The 26,410-nt window shown below is 37.7% G+C and overlaps 3 protein-coding genes across 3 annotated transcripts in view; 2 read left to right on the top strand and 1 right to left on the bottom strand.

The window, feature by feature from the left end:
* Nucleotides 1-4,459, top strand: part of otx5 (orthodenticle homolog 5) — a 6,562-nt gene extending 2,103 nt beyond the window's left edge. Inside the window, exons 2-3 of the mRNA XM_017490428.3 lie at nt 1,636-1,787; nt 2,470-4,459. Of these exons, the coding sequence (XP_017345917.1) occupies nt 1,636-1,787; nt 2,470-3,105 (788 nt within the window). The 3' untranslated portion in view covers nt 3,106-4,459. The remainder of the gene's footprint in view (nt 1-1,635; nt 1,788-2,469) is intronic.
* A 6,982-nt stretch (nt 4,460-11,441) lies between these two features.
* psma6l (proteasome 20S subunit alpha 6, like) lies at nt 11,442-16,611 on the bottom strand. The gene is given in 7 exon segments (NM_001200869.1): nt 11,442-11,781; nt 12,321-12,415; nt 13,154-13,332; nt 13,572-13,727; nt 13,819-13,900; nt 15,038-15,132; nt 16,440-16,611. Coding segments are annotated over 7 exon segments (741 nt in total). The 5' UTR covers nt 16,516-16,611; the 3' UTR covers nt 11,442-11,723.
* An 892-nt stretch (nt 16,612-17,503) lies between these two features.
* On the top strand, nt 17,504-26,410 carry LOC108277840 (inositol-tetrakisphosphate 1-kinase). Its single transcript, XM_017490815.3, has 10 exons — nt 17,504-17,730; nt 19,338-19,362; nt 20,665-20,787; nt 21,756-21,873; nt 22,287-22,385; nt 23,558-23,598; nt 23,763-23,928; nt 25,230-25,297; nt 25,511-25,673; nt 25,967-26,410. The coding sequence occupies exons 1-10, from the start codon at nt 17,648-17,650 to the stop codon at nt 26,050-26,052; spliced, it is 972 nt and encodes a 323-aa protein (XP_017346304.1). The 5' UTR covers nt 17,504-17,647; the 3' UTR covers nt 26,053-26,410.

The following is a 26,410-nucleotide window of genomic DNA, read 5'->3' as shown; positions in this document are numbered from 1 at the left end:
GTGTTTATACTTGTTTTGCTGACTAGAAGATTCTAAAATAAATAGCAAAAGTAAATTCTAAAAGTGGTTGTATTTGTGAGAGACGTGTAAGAGCATCATCACGTTGCTAATTGCTGTGTTAATTTTATTCCTCCTAAATATCACTGTGCTGTAAATTACAGAATTAAGCACACAGAGATGAAGCTGCTCCTAGATGTACGGTTTTCATTCAGAACAGCAGCGGAAAAGTGTTGCAAAATCACATTACATACAATGAAACAATTTCAGACCATTTACTTCCATATCCTGTTTGTATGGAAAAGAGCAGTGATTTATGTATGAGTCTGGTAAGAACTGTAATTCATCATCATCATCATCAACAACATCAACAACAACAACAACACCAACAACAGGGACAAGAAAGGAAAACACTTTTAAAAGATTTCACAAGAATTCTAACTTTTAAGGGTTTGCTTTGAGTGACAAACTGAAGAATCCTCAAGGGGTCTACATTTTATTTTATTTATTTTTTTTTTTCCCTAAGACTGCACTCTTGACAAGTGTCCATGTTATATATATATATATATATATATATATATATATATATATATATATATATATATTAAGAAAAGTTATTAGTACCTTGAAAAGATTAAAAATTCACCTTGTGTTACATTTTCTTAATTTGTTTCCGTTAATTTGTTTTTCTTAAAATATTTCAGTTTTTTGTTTGTTTGTTGGTTTGTTTGTTTGTTTGTTTGTTTGTTGTCACGAAATACCATTGACATAATTCGTTCTTGTCAATGCAATCATGATATAGGGATTACTTAAATTGTGTGTTTTTTTATGTCATTTTAATCACACTACTACTAATACTGCTGCTGCAAGCAATAATAATAATAATAATAATAATAATAATAATAATAATAATAATAATAATAATAATAATAATATCCTTAAATAACAGAAATGCTGAAATACAACCAGTAGCTGGTAATACCGAAATTAATTACACACTTTTGCTGAATTTTAGATTTTGAAAAACTAAAATGCTGACTCATTATTTCCTCGTTAAATAACGCTAGCATAACAATGACATCACGTGACTTGATAAATCTTATAAAGAGTTATAAGATTAATTCCACTTTAAAAAACGCGCTAAGCACTACATATACATATACTATAATATAATATCAGTGTGAAATAATATAAGAAAGATGCTAATGTTATTATTAATTCTGTAATTGTTTTTATATCAGAATAGACCTTGTACCTTGTCACATTTAACTTATGTACAATTTTGTAAAATTGTATTTTAAAAAGCTGAATAAAAAACATTTTATAGTCAGTTATGAATAGATAACAGGAGCAGCATTCTTGTTCTGAGTGGTGTTTTGTTTTGTTTTTTTAAAATTGTTATTTATTTTGTTTTATTTGTTTGTTTGTTTGTTGTTGTTTTAGAATAAATGCAGTGATCGTATGGTTGTATGGAATTTATATGAATATATATGAATGTAAAAAAGTGAAAATAAAATCAAAATATTGTGGACATTTTTGTTATTAATTATTAGTATAAACATATTAAAGCCAATGTTACTTAATAACAGAGGAAGCTTTTTTTTATTAATTTGTTTGTTTGTTTGTTTGTTTTTGAAGACACACCCCGGAAGCAGCGGCGTGAGAGAACCACGTTCACACGCGCGCAGCTTGATGTGCTCGAGGCGCTGTTCGCTAAAACGCGTTATCCCGACATCTTCATGCGCGAGGAGGTGGCGCTAAAAATCAACCTGCCCGAGTCCAGAGTTCAGGTGAGAGTTCAGCTGAACAAGCACACGACAAACAAAATGTGTAATGTTACCGATTTCTACCACAGTGCTGTGAAATTCTGCTTTCTGATTGGTCAGAAGGTGTTTTTTCTAGAACAGCAGCTCTGGAAATATTGTTTATATTAACGCTCTTGTTCTGATGCCTTATGGTTTCTATAGTAACAGCTCGTTCACAGGAAGCGCACGATCTATGTCCAATAATAAACAGATTCAAAACATTTTGTTATTTAACAAAGATCAACATATAGTCTAGGCTACATGCGGATATGGTGAAGTTTTCTGTAGGGAGACGTTTATTTAACATCGATGGAAAGAGTCTCCAGTGTCAGAGCTTTCTAACAGTCAGAGGTGAAGCTGTAGCTGTACGTTTTCTGACACAGGAAAGTCTTATTAACTTCAGTAACGAAGAGTGATGGGAACAGGAACTTGTTTCGTGAACGTTCCACAACGTAACTATAAATGGATAAAAAATACAACGTGTCATTCATTAATAAAAATTGTAAAAATTGTAATCCTTGACAAATTGCTGCGGTATAAGTTGTGTGGTATGTGCTGTTACTGGAAAATATGAAACTTTTTGGTGCTAAAATAATGCAACAATTGTAGAATTTAAATGTTCATCTAGACTTCAAAATATCATTTTTATTTTTATTTTTATTTACAGGTCTGGTTCAAAAACCGTCGTGCTAAGTGTCGGCAACAACAGCAACAGAGCAGCGGACAGCCGAAACCTCGGCCTCCCAAAAAGAAATCGTCCCCTAACAGAGACACGACCTCTGACCCTGCAAATACTAATGCTATTGCTAATGCGCCCTACAGTCCAGTGGCTCCACCCCCTCCAGCCCCACCGACAGCCATCACTCCAAGCTCAACTGGCACAAATGCTAACGCGAGTGTCTCCATCTGGAGCCCTGCGTCCGTCTCGCCATTGGCTGATCCACTCTGCGTGTCGAGTAAAACCGCGTACGCAATGACGTACGCTCAGACTCCAGCCTACGCTCCGGCCTACGCAACTTCCTCGTCTTATTTCAGCGGCCTAGATTGCAGCTCATACCTCTCCCCAATGCACGCACCACTCTCAGCTACTGGGAGTGGCCCCCTTAGCCCTATAGGCTCTTCCTCTTCCATGGCTCTGGGCCAATCACAGGTCTCGCAAGGTTATGGCCCCGCCTCCCTCGGTTTTAGCACCATTGATTGTCTGGACTACAATAAAGACCAAACAGCTTGGAAGCTCAACTTCGGTGCAGCAGATTGCCTGGACTACAAAGACCAGAATTCCTGGAAGTTCCAGGTGTTATAGGCAGGGGGCGCAGTCGAGGGGGGAATTTCAGACAAGCTAAAATTGTTCCTAATTGTGTCTTTGATTTCATTTTAATTACATGATTTCCTGTGTTTCGCGTCATTTTAAAACAGTCGATTACATAAACGGATTGCTTGCGTTCGAAACTCCAGTTCGGTTTAGTTTAGGTTGTTAAATTAATAAAATACAGTGAGCTTAAACAGATTCTCGTGATTTGAAAAAACCGTGCGAATTGACTCGATCAGAAAAATTTTACGTAAAATTACTGTTAAATTTAGGCTGAGCGTCGGTTGGGTTTAACGCTCGTAGCTTATTTATGATTTTATTTATATACAATCCCATAAAAATACTTTTTGCTCTTTAGTATTGTTATGAATTTTGCGTAGAAATCATGTGGGATTAAAACAAAATCTGATCATTTTTCCGAAACTTGTACACGATGTGAAAATTTCAAATGTGTAAAATGTGTAACGAACAGCTCGTATCAGAATGATTTCGTGCTTGTGGCGTTTGTTTGTTTGTGTTTTACAACTTAACTGAGATGAAATTGTCCGTATTCAACATGTAGAGTAATTGCTATAAAATTTAGCCTATGAATGATTTGATTCAACATACACGAAATGTTTACTTAAATGTTTTAAGGTATCTGAGAAGAAGTTTGCAAATGATTCGCGCTTTTTTCCCGCGTTCTTCAAAATTCGAAAGAACTGAAACTACTGAAACATCGCATATTAAAAAAGAAATGTACGGCATCGTTATAAATTCGCTGTGTTGGTCTTTTGTCGTTTCTTTTGCGTAGACCGTAATAATTTGTTGTTTTCGTTGCAATGGTGAATTGTTGAATTGTGCTTAATTTGTTTTCAGTTAATAATATCATCATGTTGTTCAGAGATAATGTTGATATATTCATTTCAAAAAAATAATTTTGGGCTAATTGTATTTTTATTTTATTTTTTGTGCATTCCTGTCATTGTTGCTTCTTCTGTAAATATTAAACTGGACTTGAAAACGGCTAAATCATCTGTAATACAATAGTTCTGAATTAATGTTTAGAAAACTGCCAACTTTTTATTATCGATCTTAGTTTTTTCTCTCTTTTTTTCAAACTCAGGGGTTAACCTGTACATGTAACAGTGTTATGATTGTGTGTGTGTGTGTGTGTGTGTGTGTGTGTGTGTGTGTGTGTGTGTGTGTGTGTGTGTGTGTGTGTGTGTGTGAAAGCCATAAATGAATCATTTTTACTCGTAAAAATTTCTTCCTTATTTTCGTTCTTATGTTGATCCTTACAAATTCTCCACATTTGTTTCTTCTTGTTCCCCCCTACTTTGTGTGTGCTTTTTCCAACAGGATTCGATAGTTTGTTTGTTTAGAGACATTCAATTAAGATTCTAATAAAAGAATTATTGATTGTTCCACTTTTGTCCATGTTCAGTCCTTTATCAATACTTTGGTAGATGAGATCCATTTCGGCTGGAAGAGGGACACGGATGTACTTTCTGTAAGGAGATGATTATCTAGCATTTATGGAAGGAGTCTCCGGTGTCAGCACTTTGTAACTAGTGAGAGTTAAAGCTGTAACGTGAAGTTTTCTGATACGGGAGAGTCTTTAGTTAGATAGACAGACAGAGAGACAGATAAATTGCTAATCCCTGAGTGTCACATATGAACGGATGGAGACCGTGGACACACACAGGACCTAAAAATATGATTCATTTCTTTTCTCCCTAATCCCTGAAAAACCGAACAACAAGCTGGCCACCGGTTTGATCTTCCTGACTAACATCCCCCCCCACACACATACACACACACACACACACACACACACACACACACACAGCCCTAATCCCTACTCCTTCCACAGCTTTCTCAGCAGAATACAGAGTATATCAATCAAAAATATAATAATAATGGACCAGGAGACGAGTTAGAGATCATGGATGGAATGGGACAAAATTCCAGAATCTTCTCTCGCTTAAACATGTTTCCCTGTTAAAGTGCTTTTATGTTACATCATATTACATTTTTGCCAGCAAAGAAAAGAAACATGTTTCCTTCTTCAGTCCGCATTTTTAGCCCTGATTTTCGGATTTTGAGGCAGTTGTCTAGACATAATTGAAAAACCTGGCAAAAGAAAAATCTGGCAACCTTGTAGGTGTGAACTGTATGCAGGTGATTTTAGATGGAAGTGAACGTGGAGGCAAAAAATCAACAAACGCATGTGATGAACCCGATTCAAAATACACATAACTTTCCCTACATAAATACTGATGTAACTTTTGAAACACCGAAAAGGGCCCCGTATGTCTGAATCATCACAGACTCATCTCAGCTGGATTTGTGGAGATGTTCAGTGACTCCAACAGACTTGCTGATGACATCTTTTGCCTCACGATTATCTATAACTGTGGACAAAAAAAAAAGGGTGCTGCAAAGCTAAAAACAGTTGCAGAAGCCATTTTAATGCTGTTATTTTTGTCCTCAGCACAAGATTCGATCAGACACGGTTAAGAGGCGTGGCCTAAAGCAGAATTGTATGGTAGAATTGATTTTTATTCGTAAATTTCAGCTAGTTTGCAAGATGTGAATTAGTGGCTATAAGCTTCCGTTACATACATTAGCACTGTAGCTCCAGTGCAGAACTAAAGAATCAAACTTAATAAGTTTGTACGAGGAGATCCAGATGAAGAACCCTTTCATCAAACAATTATGTTAATAGTCACTTGCTTCAACTCTATAATAATAAATGAATAAAGGAATAAATGTCTTTCTCCCAGCCATGTTATTTATACTGATCTAATTTAAAGACAATTCCAATCCTCTTAGTGTCCTGCCCTCATCGCTACACTAAGTGAATTAGTCAGGATTACTCTCTCTCGCTCTTGCTGTCTTTCTCTCAGTCTTACAACCAATAGTCTTTTTCCTCAAGTCTCTGTCTCCATCTACATGGCTTCTCCATTTTTTGGCTCCATTTTCTTTTAGATGATAAACTCATTTCCCCACATACTGATCCGGAGCTGCTCCAGAGATCTGGAGATGATGTAAAGCATCGTTAGATCACGAAATACTAGACATGTCTGAAACATCTCGAAAGATTCTTGAAATGATCTGAAGTTTCTTAATAATACTATAGATACAGTAAGCTAGTCTAGGTGACCTGAAAAATTTCAGGTGATGCTCCAGATATTCGGAAGATGATCTGAAGTAACTCCAATGGGTCTTTTGAGTGCCCTAGAGATGCTCTAGAGATTCTGTACATCTGAAAATTCTAGCTATTCTGGATATGAGAGCGTCAAGAGCGGCCCCTGAGATTCTGGATACGATCAGGAGCTGCTCTAGTCATTATAGAGATGATGTGAAGCAGAACTTGAAGCAGTATTTCAGAACTACATTAGAGATTCTGATCAGAAAATGCTCTACATATTCTGCAAGTGCTCTCAGCTTGCTCTCGTCTTGAGGTGTCTAAGAACTGCTCTGGAGATCCTAAAGAGAACTGCTCTAGAGACTCTGGACATAATATAAAGCAGTTCTAGGTATTCTGCTCAAGAAATAGTGGACATTCAGGGAACAGGCGTCAAAATTCCAGACCTCTAAAAGGACTTGAAATGCTCTAGACTCTAGAGATTCTGAATTTATGGTCTGAAAATTCTGAATACAACAAAAAGTTGCTCTTGAAATGCCTAAGAGCTGCTCTGGAGATTCTGACGATGATGTGACGTAAACACATAGCGATCAGCTAGCGGTTATGAAGATGATCTGAAGTAGCTCTAAAGCAGTGGTTACCAATCCTCTTCCATGAGATCTTCCTTCCTGAAGGTTTCATCTCCAACCAAAATCTAACACACCAGTTTTAGTTTATCAAGAACTTCTTAAGGCGATGATTAGATGGTCAGTTGGGCACAGTTGTGGTTGGAGCTAAAGTCTTCAGGAAGGAAAATCTCCCGGATCAGGGTTGGTGACCACTGCTCTAAAGGGTCTTGAGGTGCTCTAGAGTCTACAAATGATCTTAAAATGCCACATCTATTCTGGATATGAAAGAGAACTGAATTGCCAAAGAGCTACCCTGGAGATTCCAAAGATGACCTGGAGCTGCCCTAGGGATTTGGGGCATGTAGCAGCTCTACATATTTTAGAACTGATCTACATGCCTGGAGTCCATAGGTGAAATCTAATGGATTTGAAAATAATTGAGTCATTCTGGAACTGCATCTGGAACTGCTCTAATGGTTCTGAAGAGGATCTAAAGTAGCTAAAGGATTCTGGAAATGATATGGGGCAATTTTTCTGTTCTAAAGATGGTGGAAATTATTTGAAGTTACTCAGGATTCTCTAGAACTGTTCTAGAGATTCTGTGGATTATAAAGATGTTTTAATTATTCTGGAGATCGAAACTTGCTCCATGTTGTTGTGAGATGCCCAAGAGAGGCTCTAGAGATTCTGGAGATTATATGAATTTACTCTGGAGTTTCTGGAGATGGCCTAATGCAGGGTTTCCCAAACTTTTCCAGGGCAAGGCCCCCCAAATGGCATTAACATTTGACCGAGGCCCCCCTTTTGCAAGATGTCTTTAAAACACATTAAAAATGCAAACTTCTGAATATATCCCCCTTTTTTAAATTAATAATTACATCTTTACATTACATTACATTAGGAATTGATTGTGTGTGTATGTGTGTGTGTGTGGTTGTCTGAGAGTGACAATTTATTTTTCACACCAAATTGTTGAGGCCCCCCGCGCGCCCCCTGGCGGCCCCCACTTTGAAAACCACTGGCCTAATGCATGCTCTTGAGATTTTGGAGCCACTCTAAAGATTGTCAAGATGGTCTAGAAATGTTCCGTATAGACATTCTTGTGCTAGTTTTGTGTTGTTTTCAGATTGCCCATTTCCATGGCTTTTTTTATTATTAAGAGATACAGAAGATGCTGATTTCCAGAAGACAATGATTCCGGCTCAAGGCTTGGAATAGTGAATCTAGTAGAGCCTCTGGGAAGACTGTATGGTGTAGGTAATCATTCTGGTGTCTCTTTAGCCTCCATGTTCCCATAGATGTTCTACAGATATTCTACACAGTCTGGTTGTGTTTTCAGACGATTCTCCAGTAATGAGCTGGTGTTGATTTGGAACCAGATTTGGAGTCTGGAACAACTCTAAAGATTCTGGAAATACCTGGTCCATTTTTATGTCTATCATGGGTGCTTTTTATTTTATTTTATTTTATTTTATTCAGGAACCAGTGGGGGAAAGACAGCAATGGAATGACATGGGTGAAGGATGAAGACATGTTGCTGACATGACATGAAAGCACCAGTCAATACCACTCTAACGTGGGTCCATTATTCTCCTCCACCTCATGCACTTCCCCTCCCTCTATTTTCCCCTGTTTTTGTTTTCCTAATAGCTTTCCCATCTCTCTATTCTACCTCCCTCCATTCGTCACTTTCAATCTTACCGTTCTAATCCAGCGATGACCTCAATCCTGTGATGCAATGGGTCACATGATACGGAATAGAAATGGCAAAGGAAAGAAAAACACACACTAATCCAGACGGGTGCAGGCCCTTTCATCCAATCAGAGCACTCTATTTGGGTACATCCTGTTGGGGGGACCGGGGGGTTGTTGGTAAGGGGGCAGAGTTCAGAAACAACATGTTTATTTGTTCATTTTTTCAGAACTGAAGGTCAAAAGTGCTTTGGATTTAGTCAAAATTGTCTTTTCCAAATGGTGCTTTGAAGTAGCGGCTTTTTCTGGGATGTGGGAAAATCACAATGGAGGAGAATGAAGTAGAAAACACCTGAAAGAATTGCGCTCTTAAAATTTTCATATCATGTCAAAAACTGCAAAGATATATGATTATGTCATGGTACGCTAAGGGTCCAAGTGTCACCATTTTCAGGCAACGTTATATTTTCCTGTGTTTAAAGGAGTTTATATGTTCTGCAAACTTACAGGAGAACACAAAACAATCTAAGGTTCCTTCAACTTCAGAAGTCAAACATTTTGTGACACAAGGTTGATATTTCAAATTGTGGCACAAGCCATGGACTAATTGACATTTTAAACCAGGTAGCTATATCCTCCTATTGCTCTATTATGATATCGTATGACAAAAAATGTTTATTTTCATGGCAAAAACTAAATCCAACTGAAAAATAATTGATCTTTCTACTCAAAATACTATTTCTACTAGCTACTCCTGATTTCTTCTGCTTTTGCATATATCTCATACTATATAGTTTTAGATCTTCAAACGAAATACAACATAAAACAAAGGCAACCTAATAACTCACAATACAGTTTTTTAAGCAAAAAAAAAAAAAAAAAAGAGTTATCCAACACCTATCACCCATGTGAAAAACTCATTGCCAACTTAAACTTAAAATATGGTTGTGCCACCTTTAGTAACAATAACTGTAACCAAAAGCTTCCAATAACTGGAGGTCAGTTTTCCACAGTGCTGTGGTGGAATTTTCACCCACTGCTTTAGTTCAGCCAAACCGGAGGGTTTTCAACCATGAACTGCTTCTTTAAAGTCCTGCCACAGCATCTCAACTGATTCAAATCAGAACTTTGTCTAGGTCACTCCAAAACTTTAATCTTTGGGTTACCATGTAACTTTTAGATTAGTAGTAGTTTGTTTAAAAAAATAAATTTTCTTTATTGGGACCAGCTGAATGTGCACACAATGTTTTCCAGTCATTATGAGGACCTTTGGCCCTCACAAAGAGTTACTTTCTGATAAAATGTTTTATCATCTTGGGGGGAAAAATTTTTTGTAGTGTCTGTTTTGTTAGCATATATATATATATATATATATATATATATATATATATATATATATATATATATATATATATATATACACACACACACACACACATATGTATACATACGTTTTACATTTCTTGCTGAACTGAATTGTTTGTAAAGGAAGTAAAATGTACAAAAGAAATGAAAATAAAATAAAGATTAGTGGTAGTTTGTTTAAAAACTACCTTTCTTTACAGGGACCATCTGAATGTCTCCATAATGTGATGTTTTCCAGTCCTTACAAGGACCCTGTTATATGAGGACCCTGTCATATGGTCCTCACAAAAAGCTAAATACATGCTGTTTCTCACACACACAAATTGAAATGACCACACACGCACATCAACTACCAAGTGTTTATGAGTGATGTCCTCAAAGAGCCTTTGTCCCTGAATGGTACCATTGTGTGTGTGTGTGTGTGTGTGTGTGTGTGTGTGTGTGTGTGTGTGTGTGTGTGTGTGTGTGTGTGTGTGTGTGTGTGTGAGACTGCAGAGCTGCAGGTTGAGCTCGTGGCTGAACAAGGTTAATCCCTCTGTGCACTATGCTGTACTAATCACCGGGCCTCACTAATCTCTCTCTCTCTCCCTCTCTCACACACACACACACACACACACACACACTTTATAGCCTGTCTCTCATTTCTCCCTGTCTGTCTCAAAAAGAAATGAAGTAATGCAGGTTAAATGAAATTGTCATATCTGTGAAACACACACACACACACACACACACACACACAGGGCTTTTAGCATCCTGTTCTTACCCCCCTTCTAGACAGCTGCCCTCTTTTCTACCCTCTTTCTCTCTCAGTCCCCAATTAATCTGCGTTCTGTTGGTCAGCATTTTGCGAAAGCAGACAGACGGATTGCCAGTAATCCTGCTGCCTACGGAAGCACACACACACACACACACATACACACACCTTGGAGAAGGTGAACTTGCCTGAGGAACTGCACCTGCACATCTAAACATTATACACACATACTGTCATAAAATACATAACGTTCGTACACATTGCAACAAACGCCAAAGTTATAAAGTGTTTGTTTCTTTTTTCTAAGAATTGCAGAATTCTTTTAAGCAACAATTTTAAACACCTACACATCTTGCTCTAACAGTAGTCATGTAAATCAGGGTTCTCAAACTTTTAGCAGCCGGGGATCTTGTTAACTTTATATTCTGTGTTAATATTTGTTATACGTTGTGTATTGTTGGTATGCTGTACACCTAGCTTGTATGACTAAATACGTACCTTCATACTGTACAATAACCTGAGCCACTTGAGTTGTTGTCAAAGTAACCAAAATCCATGATGTCAGCATGATCAAAGACTCGAGGGGGCATCGGTTTATTTGGGATGCACCCACTGATCTGACGCACCCATTTTCACCTCAACATGAAGTGTGTTAATAAGCAGATGATTTGAAGTAAAACGTTCTCATAAAAATGTTTTTCTAAGCGTTTATTGCCACCTGGTGGTCGGAGTAAGAGCTGCACACTGAGATGTAACAAATAAAAGCAGAACATTTTTGTTGGTCTAAGGTGTTGAGTTTTATTTCAGCGATGTGCTGCAAGTCAAACGGAGTCTTTAATAATAAAATATATACCTATAGAGATATACATGTATGTCATCATCATCATTAAATTCCTCTCGGTGAAGATGTTTCGTCTCATCTGGGACTCAATAAAACTGCAACATGGTGTGTGTTACTTATGAGAAATTATTATTAGAAAAAAACCAGCTATACTGAAACATGACAGCAGGTTCAACGTGGTGACCCCACCTACGACGGGCGTGGTTTATAAAGACACGCCTACTCCCTCTCTGCTATCGCCACCAGGTGAGTCTCGATCTCCTTCTCGCTTAGAGTTCTGAGAGAGAGAGAGAGAGAAACATTAGTTAAAATAGTTAAAAGAAAGGAAGCATTGAGGTCACAAAGAATGCAAGAGAAAGAAAGAAAGAAAGAAAACATTTACAAGAAAGAAAAAGAAAGATCGAATGAATGAAAGATAGAAAGACGTGTTAGAAAAAAGAAAGAGAGCAACAAAAGAAAGCACGAAAGAAAAAAGAAAGAAAGAAAACATTTAAGAGAAAGAAAAAGAAAGAAAGAAAGAAAGAACAAAAGAAAGAAAGAAAGAAAGAAAGAAAGAAAGAAAGAAGGGAAAGAAAAGTAAAAAGTGAGGGAGAGGGAGAAAGGAACCATGAGAAAGAAAGCTGGAAAGAGAATGGAAGAGTGACAGTAAGAGATGTATACAATGGAACAAAAAGTTCAGGAAGAAGAGAGAGGAGAGAGAGGAGGGAGGGATGGAGGGATAGATGCTTCACTCATCACTGAAAAGAGAAAGGAATTACAGTAATAACGAACTTGATTGACAGCTGCTCGTACTCATTACATGTTTTAGCTTCATACCTGAACTTGGGCTTGTCTTTACTAACCACGCCCACCTCCAGCTCGGTGGCCTTAAAGTCCATCGATAAGACTGACGAGAGGCAGGAGATCGCCAACTAGAGGACGGGAGCAGAACAAAACACTCAAACACACACCAAGGACGCGTTTCTAACACTGTATTTAGTCAAAGGTTCGAGTCGATGTCAGTGTAGACTTCAAAGCGTAATTGATCCAGCAAATCAGGATCTTCATGAACTGATATGGCTTTGTATGAAGGTTTTTGGTATGCAACACATTCGCCATTTCTGCGGTTGAAAAGTCAGACGAATGGTGCTGCTAGGCAACTTGTAAGTAAGATAGCTAAATCGTTACAAACGTGGCACACTCAAACAGATTCACGACAAGATGTAGCCTACGGGACTATTTTTCCAATCTTTTTTCATGGAAATTGTTATAAAATTTTAATAGCGCCACCTGCAGTTTTGGAGCACTCGAGTAAGCAAGCTTGTAATCTCACGACGGCGGTTTCGCAAAACAGTTAGGAATATCAACTATTTCCTCGGATGTGTTTGTAAATTACTTTCAACAAATCTTCATATGATTTAAAACAAAGTGGATACTTTTCCTAGAAATACAACTAGTTACGAAGCTACCAAGGAATTTGCTCATTTGGCCAAGAGTGAATTCCTGTTGCGAAATCGTGGGTTCTGATGTGATTAAAAAACGTTATTGAAACACTGGCAGGTTTACATTAGGACACAAATAATGTCAATGACGCAATAAGGTGGAATGTGATGAAAGTAATAAAGCAAATCATTTTTTTCAGTTTTCTCAGTGCAGGAATGCTGCGCTACCTGTACTGTCCTGTCAAATGTAAGCTCTGGTTTTTTCTTCATTTTTTTCTCCAGGTAGCTGTTGGCCTCCGTCTGTTTGGCTCCGACAGCCGTGGCGTGAAAACCGCAGAAATACCCGGCCGGGTCGCACTTATACAGGACGGGGCCGTGCTGAGGATCCACAGCTATCAGCATCATACCTAACGCGGGTCAATCACATGAAATAATAAGGAATTTGTTCATTATGAAGTATAGTAGTCTTATATGCAGTTGGTCTTGGAATAATCTAGTCCCACCCATATGTAGCTAGTGTTTGTAGGAGGCTGTATCAGTATCATGGGCTATTTTCTGTAAACTCGTATAATATAATCCTACTTCACTCCATTTCAGTTCCAAGCTAAGCAGGAAATAGTAAAGAATGAACAGGAAGTGAACTCACAGCAGCCCAGAGGCCTCATCTCAGCGTTTTGTGTGTAAACCTGCGAGATATCAGCGATGCGTCGACACAACATGTCCGCCGTGATGTCATACCCATTCTTATACTTCCATTCAGCGGCCTCCACGCGGGCACGGTGCACCTGAGAGCGACTGTCGGCTACAGAACACACAACACGAAGACAGTAAGTGTGCGTGTGTGTGCGTGTGTGTGCGTGTGTGTGTGTAAGATGAGAAGATGAGAGCCTCACCATAATGTCCAGTCATCACACATCCAATGCGCGGCGTGAGGCGGAACATGTTTGTAATCGTAGAAGCATCCAGAAGCTTGTCCTGCACGTGTGAGGAGAGAGAATAATCGATAACACACACATACACACACACACACACACACACCAGCATAACAAAATTACTCTGTTGCAGAGTGTAACTCAAGAACCTCTTGCTTTCTCTCTCTCTTTCCATTTTTGTCTAACTTAAAAGCCTGCCTGAACATTGAAATCTAAATTAAATACATCTGATCTCCAAATGCTGGAGGATGAAGTTTGCTTAATATCGCTTTATTCTATCATTTGTTGTCACGTTATCTCAATATAAACTAGCAAGATGGAAATGCAGCCCTGAATGCTTGGTGGCAAGTGTGTGTGCTCAGGTGAGATTAGAAATAAGGGACTGATGAATGTTGAACTTGAAGATCACGGTTAAATGTAATCCTATTAGCTCATCCTGCCTTTGTTGTCAACTTGGACGATTATTTATCAAAACATTTAATAAAGTCTTGTGTCAACATTTTCCTCGCCAAACTTTACAAAAGTTGCGGATTGTCTTCATAATAAGGTGCGTATGTTGATAAACACAACTCAGCCATAAATGACCAAGTGTGTTCATGGCACAGCTTATTTGCAATAATTAAAGCCCACAAAACTCAATAAAATGCAACGCTCACAGAGAGTTTCAAATGATAAAATGGCAACCATATGGTGAAAGAGAGCCTCCTAAATGCAGTGTGTGCTAAATCGTCCGATAATACAGCTACCGATAGCTACCTCAGACACACAGTGACTCTTGCCCCTTTTGTCCTAATTAAATGGCTAGTCGTATTTATGTCTGAATCGATTAATTAATTCGGATCATTTTCTTTCAAGTCGTCAATATAAGATGACTCAGTTTCAGGAATATAATCCATATATAAAATCACAGTGACTCACTGCCAATTACACAATTTGAATCGAATCTCATTAGTGAGTGTCCTTTTATGTAACTTTACACAAATTCAGGAGCTCTCCTAGAATACGAACGTTTTTTCGAACTTACTCAATTTCCACAAATACCATATTTTCTGAGTTAATGTTCCTATGATTTTTTATTTTTTTTTAAATAAATTGGCTCGTATCTAGCTTAATACTTAAGGTCCAATACTGAATAAATGAGAAGTAAGATACTTCTGGGTTTGGTTGTACTGAGACGTACTGGAATTTTCTTCTGCGTGACAACGATGGCACAGTCTTGTCCTCTGATGCCCACGGTGGTCAGTCCGCTCTGACTGATGGCCTTAAAGGCGTACTCTGAAGGGGGAAAAACACACACACACACACACACACAAGGCTAAACAACAGGACCGGAAATAATGTGTACGCTAGAAAAAGATGCGATGCCGTCCATGATGGAAATGTTTTTCTCACAATGGCCACAATTTTCCTCATTTTTAAGATGTTCATCGCACACACTAAATTATTTAAATGACTTAGCTACAGTTTGGTTACGCTAATATTACAATTGTTATCAAAAACTAGCTAAGGTCAACTGACTGCTCTCAGGAACAAAACTTTGGTACCATTCACCTGGAAATATGGATTTAGTCTACCTTTAACGTCATTTAAAGGTAGGTTTAAATGTAGACTAAGTGTACCTTTCTAGGTTAAAGATATATACATATACTAAAGATACCAAAGATGTACAATGGTACCACTCTAGTGAAAAAGAAAAGTACTGTTTAGTACCCTTTTGTTTTCCTGAGAGAGTAATCCACTATCTAGACTACAGGGAGCCATTAATTTATCAAAACAGCGAATTTATATTGAGTGAAACGTCCATTTGGGATTCAACCAATGAAATGTTACTATAATACAAACCAAACACAACTGAGTTGCTAGTTCAACTCTCCTCTGACTTGCTAAAAATGACACTTATCTCTAAATGCTCAAAGGAGTAAAAATGCTAGCTAAGCTAAAGTTTTGTTCAGCTATAACTAGCTAAGCTAACCAAACAAAGTCACAATTGGGCTATTGTGGTGCCAATATTTGGGACATTTTTTTTATTGCATATTGTTCATAAAACTAGTTCATAGTGTGACTTGAAAATAATAATTTTACTAGATAACTCGTCATGTTAGAAAGCTAAGCTAACACTGCGAGTGTTAGCCTCTTACCAGCTAAGCTAGGCTAAGGCTAGCTGACCTGACGATGACATGACAGTCTAAAACTGGACTAGATTTGGCTGGATTTATGGCACATACATAGAAAAGGTATAGAAGACATATTTTTATTTTTTTATTTTTTTTTTATAATAATAAATCATTAGTGCAGGTGGGTCCGTACTCCCTGGTTATGTAGTGCACTTATGAAAGTACTTTTTGGAGCTTAATTTTTTATTTATTTTTTTGCACTAACTGCACAACAGTCACACACAGGTGTGTGTTCACCTGCTTAATAATCAACGCCTGACCTATTCCACAAACAGGCCAGGATTTCTAGCCTAAACACTAAGCTTTACACACATCTGATGTTTGCTACGAAAATAATAATAAGCGTGAAGCATCTCCAAATCGTATTCTCCATATCATAACCCCTAGGTAGTGTGTGAGGGAACTTACCGACTTGATACAAGCGCCCTTCTGGAGAGAAGATGGTGATATGGCGGTCAAAGCCAGCGTTTGAACCCCGAGACATTGCGGAGAAATGTTAAAAATACAGATTATCCGACACACTTTAGAGTTTAAACATTGAGAGGAGAGATTCCTCAACCCTTGTGTGCTCAAAGCGGCTTTCCTCGGGTTTTTTTTTTTTTTTTACTTTCACTTTCCTTTTAGCCGCCTTTTGCCTACGTTAGAGCGTTTGGTTTCTCATACTTCCGTACTAGACAGTACGCCGAAAAATTAGCCACGCCTCCATCTAGCGTACGACATGTGCGTACTACTTAGTAGGATAGTGTGCGGTTTTGGATCGCTCTCGTATCAAATACAAGGAAGTCGAGAACTTTTATAAGGTCCAAATAACTTTAATATAATTAGTGTACAATATCATTAGTATTATTCTTATCATTTTTATAATATATAATAAGTATTCATTTTATATGACATGCAAATGACAGCGTGTATGACGTCATTAAATCGCGCAAGTAACATAAAATTGGTCATTTAGGCTATAGGAAATTAACTGTTTTTTGTTTTTTTTTGTTTTTTTTTTTAATTAATATAAACCACACTTTTTTATGATATCACAACAGAATGGTTAAAGTGACTACAAAAAAAATGGTACTCTAAATAGTTTTATAATCACTGCGTTACTCAATAATATTATGCCATATTAATCATGTCAGAACTTTTCCCACCATCGATGTGATATTACAACTTATTAAAAATTCTTATTATTATTATTCTATCTGGAATGTCGAAATGCTATAAATTTGAGTACCAACCTTCTCTCAACGTTCTCCTAGTTTCATAGTGATTAGTAAATTTATATATAGGTCAATAAGATGTGAAATATTATACAAGGATCATTTGTTTTATTTGCAAATATTATTATTTTTAATTTTTTTTTTAATGATTATTTATTGGCTAGTTTTATATTTTTGCGCGCTGCACTGTAACATCGGTGGTGTCATAAACAGTCTACATTAGTTACCAAACTCAAAATAGAACTTAGTGTTATTCTTTATAGTTTCATTACTGTTTATACAACTCGCAGTCGATTTAAATATGCATTAGGGCTGACCTTTGGCTCCTCCTCTCCTGTCCTGAGCATCTCGGTGTCCAGTCTCCTGCTTCCTCTCGGAGTTTTTCTGGAGGTCGGACCGGACATGGCGAGCCGCAGAGTGGGCTTCTGTCTGAGCGTAAAGAAACGGCGGCGGATTAACCTGAGCGCGTTCGCTCACCTGTGCGCGTGAGAACCGGAAACCTTGTTTTGTTTTTTAAGTTAATCAACGGATGTTCAGTTTTAGTGCTTTACATGGCGTATAAGGAATCCATCATTTTATATTCTATGTAGTGCACTTATACAAGAAGGAGGAACATCTCAAATTAGCGCATTAATTAATGTGGTGCACTTTTAAAGAACACCCTAGTGGACTCTTTTCTGCACCATATAGTGCACTACATAGGGTGTAGGGTGCATTTTATAGTGAATAGGACGCTTAATAGTCTTTCTGGATAATCTTTGATGATGTCTAGTGCAAGACCTATGGCGTGACGTCATTAAACGTTTAAAAGTACCCTATCATGTAGTATACAAACACTTGGATTAGTGTGCTTATATAGGCTATTAGAGAGCTGAATTACACTCCCTATTGACCATGTGTACTTACAGGCAGTAGGGAGCTGAATACCCAATTTAATTTTTTATTAGACATCTAGAACACTCAGTAGTGTGTATACAATATATTTATCTATTATACTGTACATTCGGTAGAATGTATACGTTAGCGGATATGTTGCTATTAACGTGGTCATGTGGTTTCTAATAACAATGCATAATGTAGATTAGATTACCACGTAATATACTACAAGATGTACCCTATTTCATGTACTAGATGTCTCGTTAAAACAACAACAACTAATTAAGACTCAGCTCCAGACTCCCAATACATATACTACATTTGCATTGCGGTCCAATCGGATTTTTTCCGTTTAAAACTGGGACTATGCACTCCGGGGCGGTGTAACCGAAACGTTTTGCGCTATCCTCGTGAGTTTAAATCCCAACAAGGATTCCAAAACAGCTAAATTGGCTGTGCTGTCTGAGTGGGAGGGGCATAATCTCTCTCTCCCCTGTCAATCACAGCAACAGTAGCCAGTTGTGTGCATCTGTGAGATCAGGTATGCAGAAGAGGGAAGATAGCTCTTTCCTTGGTGTTCAGGTAGTGGTGGCTTACGGTTAAGGCTCTGGGTTACTGATCAGAAGGTTCGAGCCCCAGCACCACCAGGCTGCCACTGTTGGGCCGTTGAGCAAGGCTCTTAACCCTCTCTGCTCCAGGGGATCCATATTGTGGATGACTCTGCACTCTGACCCCAACTTCCTAACAAGCTGGCATATGTGAAGAAAAGAATTTCACTTTGCTGTAATGTATATGTGACAAATAAAGGCTTCTTCTTCTTCTAGACGACACTCTGAAGGATTTTATCTAACGTCACTTACATTTAAAATTACATCAGGCTGTCTCTATAGGAAAAAGAGGGACATACCAAATGTTAAGAATTCATGAAATTCATGTAAACTTTAGACTCAAGTGTCGCTGATATAATTTGTAATTAACAATTCTGTATTAAATTAGAAAAGAATGTAAAATAGAATCATCTTCACAAGTGGCTTCATACATTTTTACCCCAATGTATTTCATACCATATGTACTGCACGTATCGGGAACATGGAGCTGAATCGCAATTAGCATTTTATTATAGTGCACTAAAAAGGGTATGTGTAATATATAGGTTAATTAGATCAGACATTAGTAGATATGTTGATATTAATGTGGTCATTTGGTCTCTCTTTAGAGGCAGAGGTATTGAGGTGGTTGAGGTAAGTCTTTGTTAATTGCTCATCATTTTTAGCAATTATATTTGTTACTTAATTAGACATTTACATACAAGTTTTTATTATTATTATTATTATTATTATTATTAGAAATGATCTGTCAATCAATCTTTGAGTCAACTAATAATTCAATCAACCAAAGAGTCAATCAGTGAGTCAGTCACTGAGTCAGATATTAAGCCACTCAATTAACAATTCAATTAATAAATGAATCAACCAAACAGGGAGTCAATTAATGAGTCAAATAATAAGTAAATCAATGGGCCAATAAAACATTAAGGCAATCAATAAGTCAAACAATCAGTTCATCAATGGGTTAATCGGTGAGTCAATCAATGAGTCAGTCAGTGAGTTAATCCATGAGTCAAACAATGAGTCAGTCAATAAGTCAATCAATGAGGCAATCAAATAGCGAGTCAATAACTGTGTCAGCAATTTGTCAGTGAGTCAAACAATAAGTCAATCAATAAGGCAACAAATTAGTCAATGAGTCCAATAATGAGTAAATCTGTGAGTCAGTCAATGGGTCAATCAATAAGTCACTCACTGAGTCATATATTGAGTGACACAATTAGTCAATAAATGAGTCATACAATGAGTCAATCACTGAGTCAAATGAGGAGTCAATCAAGGAGTCAGCCCAACAATGAGTCAAACAATTAGTCAAACACTAAGTCAACCAGTACAGTAATCAATGAGCCATAGTAAGCTGTCTATCAGTAATGATGAAGAAGGAGCTGGTACTCTTCAGGATAATAGGGGTAGGATCTGAAAACAGGACTTGGGGTAACAAGGGTTGTAAGAAAAGTCTAAACTGAGTCTTGACGCAGTCATGACGGTTCCCCAACACACCAGCACCTCTTTATCATTTGGTCAACCAAATTAAAAAACAAATATTATTATACTCTCACTCTCACACTCTCACACTCTCTCTCTCTCTCTCTCGCTCACTCTGTCTATTGCAGGTGGCTATGCTTTCATTCATTGTTCACTGTCACAGACACCTGCAGTCACCAATTCTACAACTCTCACAACACCACCCCCCCCCCCCCACACACACACACACACACATACATAAACATATTGTCTGTCCTAAACAGTAGAATCCGTGTCTGCTTACTGTTTTTTCCAATGTAAGACAACAAAGTGTACTGAACACAGATGAAAACAGATAATGATTCGTGCTGCGCACTGTCCTCCATTTTCGTTTTTGATCAGGTCCCACTGATATGTTAAGTCTTCTTGACAACCACTGTTTAAGAGACACATACTTATTTTTCTACTCAGATAGATCTGAGTCGAACGATGGATTCTCAGGGCCCGTTCGACATCATCGTACACAAACTCTCCGATGTGATTGTAGAGGCAGAACATGACAGTCAATCACAGCAGCTTCTCGACAACTTCCAGGTAATAACTTTAATACACAACACTCAGTGTAACCAAAGAATTATTTGGTTATATTGGGTAAAATAATTAGACTCCATTAAAAATCACTCCCTGGAAAGTGAGACTTTTATAGAAAGTAAACTCACTGAGTAATCAATCAACTCATCCAATCAGATAATCCAGTAGGTCAGCTAATCAGATAATGCAGTCAAATCATCCAATCAGATAACCTGACAAGTGACTGATAGGTCACAAACCATCCAGTCAGTTTATAAAATGGTTAATCCGATGAGATTGTCCAGTTATACCATCGAACAGGTTACTAGTCAAATTATCCAATAGGCCATCTAAGAGATCTTCAATCAGGATCATCCAACTGGACAAGCCAAACAGATCAGTCAAAAGATAATCTAAAAGCCATCCAAGTAGCTTGTTTCAATTGGATCACCCAACAAGTGACTTCAGAAGATCACAGGTCAGACACAAACAGTTAGATCATCAGATCAAATCAAACATCCAGACAGTTACTCCAATAGGTCATCCACTTAAACTATCCATTCAGATTATCCGTTCATCCAGTAAGTGATCCATTCACATCATCACATCAGGTGATCGAATAGAGATCATCCAGTAGGTCACAAATAGGACTGTCCAATCAGATCATCCAGTAAGGCATCTGTTTAAATTATCTAATCAGGTCATCCAGTTAACTAATGCAGTTGCTTTATGCAAGAAGTGATCCAATTAAATCCAATCCAATCAGATCAAACAGTTCACCCAAAAGGTCAGTAGTAAGATCATCCACTTACTTTCATTAACAAAGCTTTCCAATCAGATCCCCCGAGAGATCATTCAGTTTGGGTCTTTGTTGCTACCAGTGTCTGTAATTTTTGTGTGTTTGTATATGATTCTCAGTGTACGTCTATGAATGTCTAGTATGTGTGTGTAGTCTGTTCTGAGTGATATAGTGTGTTTTTATTTTATTTCAGACTTATGTGTCCACACACCCTCGCACTGTCTTGCTTGATCCGTTGCCGGCCATGAGACAGTTACTGGACCGCTTCGCCTCGTACCGCATCATCAGTAAACTGCAGAACACACTGCAAGGTCCAACACACTCTCTCATTACAAACACACACACACACTCTTCAAATTAAATCCCCTTTTGCTTTTATATAGAGCATTACTATAAGCTACTCAAGAGTAAGCTCTAAAAGTCTTAAAGGAATTGTTAACACCAATCGCGTTTACAAACCTAAGATTCACATATTCGTATAATAAAGTTAGTTACGTTACCTGTAGCATGTTTTAGGGTTTAGTTGAGTTGATTTATGTTGAAGAGGCTGCAGCAGTGTGAATTTCAGATTGTAAAGGTGAATAATGTTGTGATAAGGACATGTGTGTGTGTGTGTGTGTGAGAGAGAGCTTTCCATAAACATCATTAATATTTGTTTAAATAGCTAATTTTGCTAAATATTTATTCGTCACATTAACTTTCGTTTTTGCTTCCTTTTATAAAGGGAAGAGTATTTGCTGCCCACCGTATCTAGAAATTAACACCACCGACATGTCGGCCATCCAGGAAGCAGTGGACAGGAAGCAGCTCACTTACCCTTTAAGTCAGTCAAACTACTACCATTAACATTGTATGTATATACTGTATATAGTCAAATTTTGATTTCTGGGTAAACTTTTAATTTTAAACCACTACTAAAATGAACAGACATGTTATTAAGAAAGAAAGCTTGTAGCTAAGACGAACTAGACAGCTAGCTATCAGGATAATGCTATTAATGCAATTAAAAGCACATACTTTATAGAACTATAACATGCTATTTATTAACAATTTTCCTAGCTACCACGAATTAGCCAACTAGCTAACAAGGTACAACAATTAACAATTATTCATAAATTAACAAACATGCAAGTTATCAATAAAGTTTTTAGTTAACACTAACTAGCTAGTTACCTACCTGATAGAGCTTGCCAGCATTCTGGGTATATTTTTACTTTAAAACCACTAATGAACATTAACCAGTAAAAACCAATAATGAATAATACGGCTAATTAAGCTAACACTAACTAGAAAGCTTGCTAATAAGATAATGATTATATATATATATATATATATATATATATATATATATATATATATATATATATATATATATATATATATATATATAAATAAAAGAGAGAGAGAGAGAGAGAGATTATATTCTATATATAAGTAGGTTGGATATCTGGGTAAAATTGTACTTTAAACCACTAATAAAACTGAAAAACATCCTAGTTATCAGGAATGTTTTTAGCCAAGACTAGAACAAGCTAATGCTAGCAATTAAAGAGAATATTGTACTATTTTTTCATTATTGAACTACTATGTTTATACTGTTTATGAAAATGAAAAGCACTAATAATGTGTAGCTGAGCTAGCCAACACATAATAAGCTACACTTATTGGTGGTTTGAACCAATTCATTTTTTCTGACCTCCTCCCTGGAGAAATTCTGATTAGCGATTTTTATTAGCAGTTTTGCGCGTGAGGGTCCAGGGATGTTGTAAAAGAGTGGAGGGGCCCGAGTATGGTTTACAATGGCAGTTATTAAAACTGTAGTAGCTGCCATTTATTTAAATAATAGATGTAATGTTAAAATATGGAATTTTACTACGATTCACAACACTATTCTTTGGCGGGAAGCTTCCTGGAATGAGGCTTACCTAAGATACCTAAGCTAACTAACATGTCCAGTTTACTAACATATAGGTTTTTTTTTGTTTTGTTTTGTAGTATGTAAAACCAGGGTGGCTCACGGATCCCGCTCACACGAGGTGTGTTCATTAGGTTAAATTAAGTTTTCAGTCATTTTCTGTTTTCGTTTTGAGTGTCATACTGTAACCACACGTCTTTACTTCACAAACACCATTACTGTACTTTATTGGGTACATTGGGTGTGTCCCGAATCACCACAGTGCATTCTCTCTCTGTACTGTAGATGTCTCTAATCTTCAGCCGGGCCGGTCTGAGAGACGCTCGTCCTCCTTGTGTCCTCCAGAGTTTTGTGAATCACGGTGCCGTGCTGCATAAAGTGTTTGTGGTGGGCGAGCAACATTTCACAGTGGCGCGACCGTCGCTCAAGAACTTCCCCACTGGACCCTATGGTAAGAGCAATCACGTCCGTCTTATTATCACGGCTGTTCTATTACTTTATCACACTAGAACGGAGGCATGGTGCATCTCTAGTATTGTCATCTGTGGGCGTGGCCTGTCCAGCGATTTCTTAGTTCTGATGAGAAACAGTAGTAGTTATACTATATACACAGATCAGCCATAACATTAAAACCACCTGCGTAATATAGTGTAGGTCCCACTTGTGCTACCAAAACAGCTCTGACCCGTCAAGGCATTGACTCCACAAGACCTCCGAAGGTGTACTGTGGTATCTGGCACCAAGACTCTGGCAGAAGATCCTTTAAGTCCTATAAGTTGTAAGGTGGGTTAGGTTTAGGCCATTAGGCCCTGTTCACCGGTCGTCCTTCCTTGGAGCACTGTTGGTGGGTACTAACAGACGCTCTGACCCAGTCGTCTAACCATCACAACTTGTCAAAGTCACTCAGATCCTTATGCTTGCCCATTTTTCCTGCTTCCAACACATCAATTTCGAGACCTGACTGTTCACTAGCTGCCTAATACTGTATATGCCACCCCTTGACAGGTGCCATTGTAATGAGATCAGTGGTTCAAATGTTATGGCTGATCGGTGTATATCTTCTAAAGCTAGACAGTTAAACACAAATAAAATCAGTGTGAAAACTGGTTGTTTGATTGATATATTATGTGCTAGGGTTTGTATTTACTTCATTGGCAGATTAGCAAAGCAAGCCAGCTGTACTAGCTACGTACTCTCACCAGAAGCACGAATAATCAATTTCCTTCAAAGCTAAATCTTTCTTCATAAAGCCTCTATACACATTTAATGGGAGTTCGTAAATGACAGGATAAGATGAAACAACGGTTCTAAGTTAACGTGTGTGTAAGGTTATACGTGTAAATGGGAACTAACTGCAGGTAGGTTCTAAAGTTACGAGCGGGAAGCTGAAGAATCGCCTCACCGCATGCTCCGTAGGATTGGTCCGAGGATTCATTCGACCTAATTGTTAGGATTACACTTCATTTGCATAGAAGTGAGAAAGTCTCGATTCAACAGGTGGACCAAGCCTTAAAAAAATGGATCGTTTTATTTGCTACCTTCCAACTGCATGTTCTGGCTAGCTTTTGTGTAACAAGTGACTTTACTTTGCTAGATAATTAGCAAGCTACCATATGATACTTAGGATATGATGGCTAGTCGCAAACAAGTAATTAGCAGGCTAGTTGGCTAGGTAACAGAGATATAACTCAATCTTTAAAACGTCAATACTTTGAAAAAAGGCACATTTTTATATTGGGTGTTTGTGCTTAGACAGGAAAACGATCTTCTTTAACAGCCACGAGGTGTCTAAACCCGAGTCCTGTTCCCATCTAACCGCAGTAAGCAACCCTTATTTTAATAGTCTGTTTTGTCTAATTAGTAGAAATCATGTTAGCGCTATTATTATTAATAAACAATTTACTATTGTTTTCATTAGCAGCATGAATTATTTGCTTTGTAGCTCATGTCTTTAATAATGAATTTATAACAATTATTATAATATATGTTTTTAGCACTCGATAAACAGTGAGTGATTAGTGATTACCTCCTAGCTGGACGAGACGATGCCTCGAGTCCCCGCCCCAAATGAGGACCTGATGGTCGCCATGGTGAAGGAGCTGAGGGCGGCACTTGGGATGGCTTTGTTTGGCGTGGACGTCATTACGAACATAGATACACACACACTCACCATTATAGACATCAACATATTCCCCGGTGAGGACAAGCGCAAATCAGACCAACACACACCAAAATTAGTATAAGGTCTAATTAATTGAACCCGCATCAGATTATTTAGTGTTAACAAATGTTTTTTTGTAGAACCGAGTGCAACAGCACCACCAGTGGTCATAATATAATTTTTTTAATGGATTTTAGATAGTAAGCTTGTTCAATCCACAAATTCAAACCACAAAGTTAAGTACTTAATGTTCATGTAGAGATTCTTAATTGCAGCTCGTCTTTATTTCTTTTGAAATTAGACTCATGTTTTTTTTTGTTTCTTGCAGGTTATGAGGGCGTTCCTCAGTTCTTCTCCTCTCTCCTCAGTCACATCGAATATGTGCTGGACATGTCACATGATCCCAAACACTGAACGTCTCAAACTCCCACTAATACATGATGACTAAGTTTATATTGAAAATGTTCTTTTACCGTATGGGGACGTGCCTAAACTTATTTGTATAAAATTTGAGGATGAATCCACTTGTAATGAAAAAAACAAAACAAAAACAAACAAAAAAAGAACCAAAATTTCCATGACGAACAAACACATAAAGCTGATTCAGTGTTTCAGGTAGAAACCAAGCACACTTTATTGACTGAGATGGTAAGGGTTTTTTTTTCTTTTTCTGTAGTATAAGTGTACCACCATAGATATACTCATGCCTCTTCCTGATCGCCATGTTTAATTCTACACAAGATTTTAAAGAGAAATTTACAGTTCGATTGCA

Source organism: Ictalurus punctatus, chromosome 17 (genome assembly GCF_001660625.3).
Source record: "Ictalurus punctatus breed USDA103 chromosome 17, Coco_2.0, whole genome shotgun sequence".
NCBI lineage: Eukaryota > Metazoa > Chordata > Actinopteri > Siluriformes > Ictaluridae > Ictalurus > Ictalurus punctatus.
Note: the sequence above shows the minus strand (reverse complement) of the source record. Positions and strands in the feature narration are given on the sequence as shown.

Bases quoted from the DNA above. Each gene is read 5' to 3' on its own strand.
- LOC108277840 (XM_017490815.3), top strand. From the start codon at position 17,648: ATGGCGAGCCGCAGAGTGGGCTTCTGTCTGAGCGTAAAGAAACGGCGG. The intron at 21,874-22,286 runs GTCCAACACACT...CCTTTTATAAAG, and splicing joins ACTGCAGAACACACTGCAAG to GGAAGAGTATTTGCTGCCCA. The intron at 23,929-25,229 runs GTAAGAGCAATC...GTTTGTGCTTAG, and splicing joins CTTCCCCACTGGACCCTATG to ACAGGAAAACGATCTTCTTT.